Genomic DNA, 2,692 nt, shown 5'->3' on the forward strand with positions numbered 1-2,692 from the left:
CACCTGACCCGTGTTTTGTTATGTGTATGTAGTGAATGCAAGCGGGGGTTCAACGTCCCCTTGTTTTTTGTCCCTCTTTCCCTCTGTGTTGGTATCACTGGGGCCCTGATTCACACCTGAAGACTGAATAAGTCTCTTGGAGGAGAGATGAAACGTTTCACTAAGAACCCATCCAGAGGTTCTACTTATTTTTTTCTTTTAGATACCTCAAATATTATTTGTATATTAAGATTTCACATCTGGAAAGAAAAAAACATTTCTAGCTCACATGGAAAAATTCAAAATTTTAGGGCGTTTTTCCTCAAAATCAGTTTTTTTGTTGTTGCTGCTCAAAAAATGCTTCAAATTTTGTTTTAAATTTTAAACAGTTCATTCAAATGATACATGAAGGCATTTATGCATTATATTTTGACAAAATGCTATTTTTGYACAAGTTAAAATCAAAACCCTACATCTGCCTATTTCTCCACATCCCACTTTTGGACTTAATCCTCGTTTCGATGTGATGAGTCATAAATAAGATGTTATCTACTGTATTCATCATTTAGTGCTGATGTCCCAAAACCTGATGGTCCCACCTTGATGTAAGCCCACGAGATCGGCAGGATGGCGCTGGAGCCCCACGGAGCGGCGCTGATGGTGCCCAGTGAGCTGCTGCTGTTCACCGACTGCATGGCCACCACCGGGTGGCTCGGCAGGAAGGGGGCGAGGTGGGCCTTCCTGATGAGAGGAGCCCGCCGTCAGGATTAGAGTTTTTAAGATATCGTCTAGTAATAAGTGGGCTTTAACACTTCAGCAGTCATGCCCTTAATGACCCAGAGGTTTTATTTGCATCTTTGCTTACACTCCGATGGGTCCCATGCCAGGTCCTCCTCCCCCATGAGGGATGCAGAAGGTTTTGTGCAGGTTCAGGTGAGACACATCGGAACCATAATCTCCAGGACGACACAAACCCACCTGAAACAAAAAAAAAAGTTCATAAAGTGGCTTAAATATACGTTGCTTTTTTGAAACAATAAATAAAAAGTGCTATTTGTCTCCTTTTGAAACTGAAGATTATTATCGTTTGAATTTATATTTGAGGAAAAAGGGGCAGATATAAGATTTTTTCTTCTCTGTCGCCTTTCATTTTATTTGTATTTTCTTTCCATTGTACATTGAATTATTTTTGTTTTTTGTAAGAAATTAATAAAGTTTGAAAAATAAACTTTAAATGTGAAAAAATTATATTTTAACAATACTTTGAAACTGGCTTTTTTATTGCTTCTTTTGTGTCATCTTAATACTTGTGACATCAAATTTTTGTAATGAATGTGAATGCATTTTTGGAAAGGGGACATTGATAACATATTRCAAAACAAAYTTTACACCRTTGAGATGAACAGTTGTTGAGATATTTGCATGTGAAGAAACRGGAAGTGATGTCAAAGGGGGRACGTCTGCATGTAAACAAAGYGTGGCTACAATAATTTGAGAGGAATCTGATGTTTCTTTAGATTATTTTGAGTCACTATCAGAGTTGACGAAGAGTWTAAATAAGATTGTTTCAATAAAAGACTGGAGAGTTTCTTTTCTCAAAGAGTTCCCCTTTGATATCACTTCCTGTTTCACTTAGCTGAGCCAAATTCAAGAGAAAATRTGACMGTTATGAGACAAAATTGGTAAAATCATGTGTATTATGCTAATTTTCTTCAATATAAATGTTTTCTTTGACTTTTTGTATTTGAAGGATAAGCATGTCACAGGTACTTTAACCTAATATGTTACCTCCTTAAATTTGATAAAATATTTGCCATCWTCTGCGAACTGCTTTAACTTAAAAGGTTATTCATTTACAGTGTGATAACGCTCATCCTGTTAAGACTTCCATCCCCCCACCCCTTCACAACAGAATTTTTTTTCCCACCTGGGCGTTCATGTTGGCACCATCCAAGTACACCTGGCCGCCGTTTTCATGAATGAGGTCACAAACGTCTCGGACATTCTCCTCAAAGACACCAAACGTAGACGGGTAGGTGATCATAATGGCTGCCAGGCTCGCCTTGTGTTTGTCCACCTAAAAAGAAATCMGACAAAATGACAGGAGCGTTGTTACAGATTCATCTGAAAGCTACTTCAAAAGACTAATGATGGCAGAAATTAAATGTTTGAGCGTTTGGAACAATTGTTCCTGAAAAAGATTTGATCGTGTGGATCGTACAGAACCCAACGGCGACATCTAGTGGCCAAATAAATTAAATCACAAAAGGAATTTCATCAATTTCACATCACGACTAAAATAAACGTCCAAACTTAATAAAGAAATACACTTAAACCTAAGGATAAAAAATATGTAAAACAAGTAAAGCTGGGACTAAGGTGYTTTCCAAAAACCAAACCCACACTCAAGTATACAAGGCAAATACTTACAAATACTTTGGGTTTAAGAGGTTTCATCACAATGATTATAATTTACAGTCATATTTCAGCTCTCACCAGTGTCTTCAGGTGTGGCAGGTCGATGTTGCCGTCTTTGTCCACCTCCACCACCTGAACCTTCATGCCCGCCATCTGAGCGCTCGCTGGGTTGGTGCCGTGGGCAGATTTGGGGATCAGGCAGACCTGAAGCAACAGGTGAGCAGGTAAAGTAAACACCAAGAACATGTGGGCGCCAATCATAGAATCTACAACAGGGGTTCTCAAACCTTTTTAT

General features: G+C 38.6%; 1 protein-coding gene across 1 annotated transcript in view; it reads right to left on the reverse strand.

The window, feature by feature from the left end:
- Nucleotides 1-2,692, reverse strand: part of gldc (glycine dehydrogenase (decarboxylating)) — a gene marked incomplete at its 5' end in the record, with an annotated part of 21,343 nt that overhangs the window by 2,475 nt on the left and 16,176 nt on the right. The window contains 4 exon segments of the mRNA XM_014024222.1: nt 579-720; nt 845-957; nt 1,907-2,056; nt 2,476-2,601. Of these exon segments, the coding sequence (XP_013879676.1) occupies nt 579-720; nt 845-957; nt 1,907-2,056; nt 2,476-2,601 (531 nt within the window).

The sequence above is a fragment of the Austrofundulus limnaeus genome, unplaced genomic scaffold (genome assembly GCF_001266775.1).
Source record: "Austrofundulus limnaeus strain Quisiro unplaced genomic scaffold, Austrofundulus_limnaeus-1.0 Scaffold413, whole genome shotgun sequence".
Classification (NCBI taxonomy): Eukaryota; Metazoa; Chordata; class Actinopteri; order Cyprinodontiformes; family Rivulidae; genus Austrofundulus; species Austrofundulus limnaeus.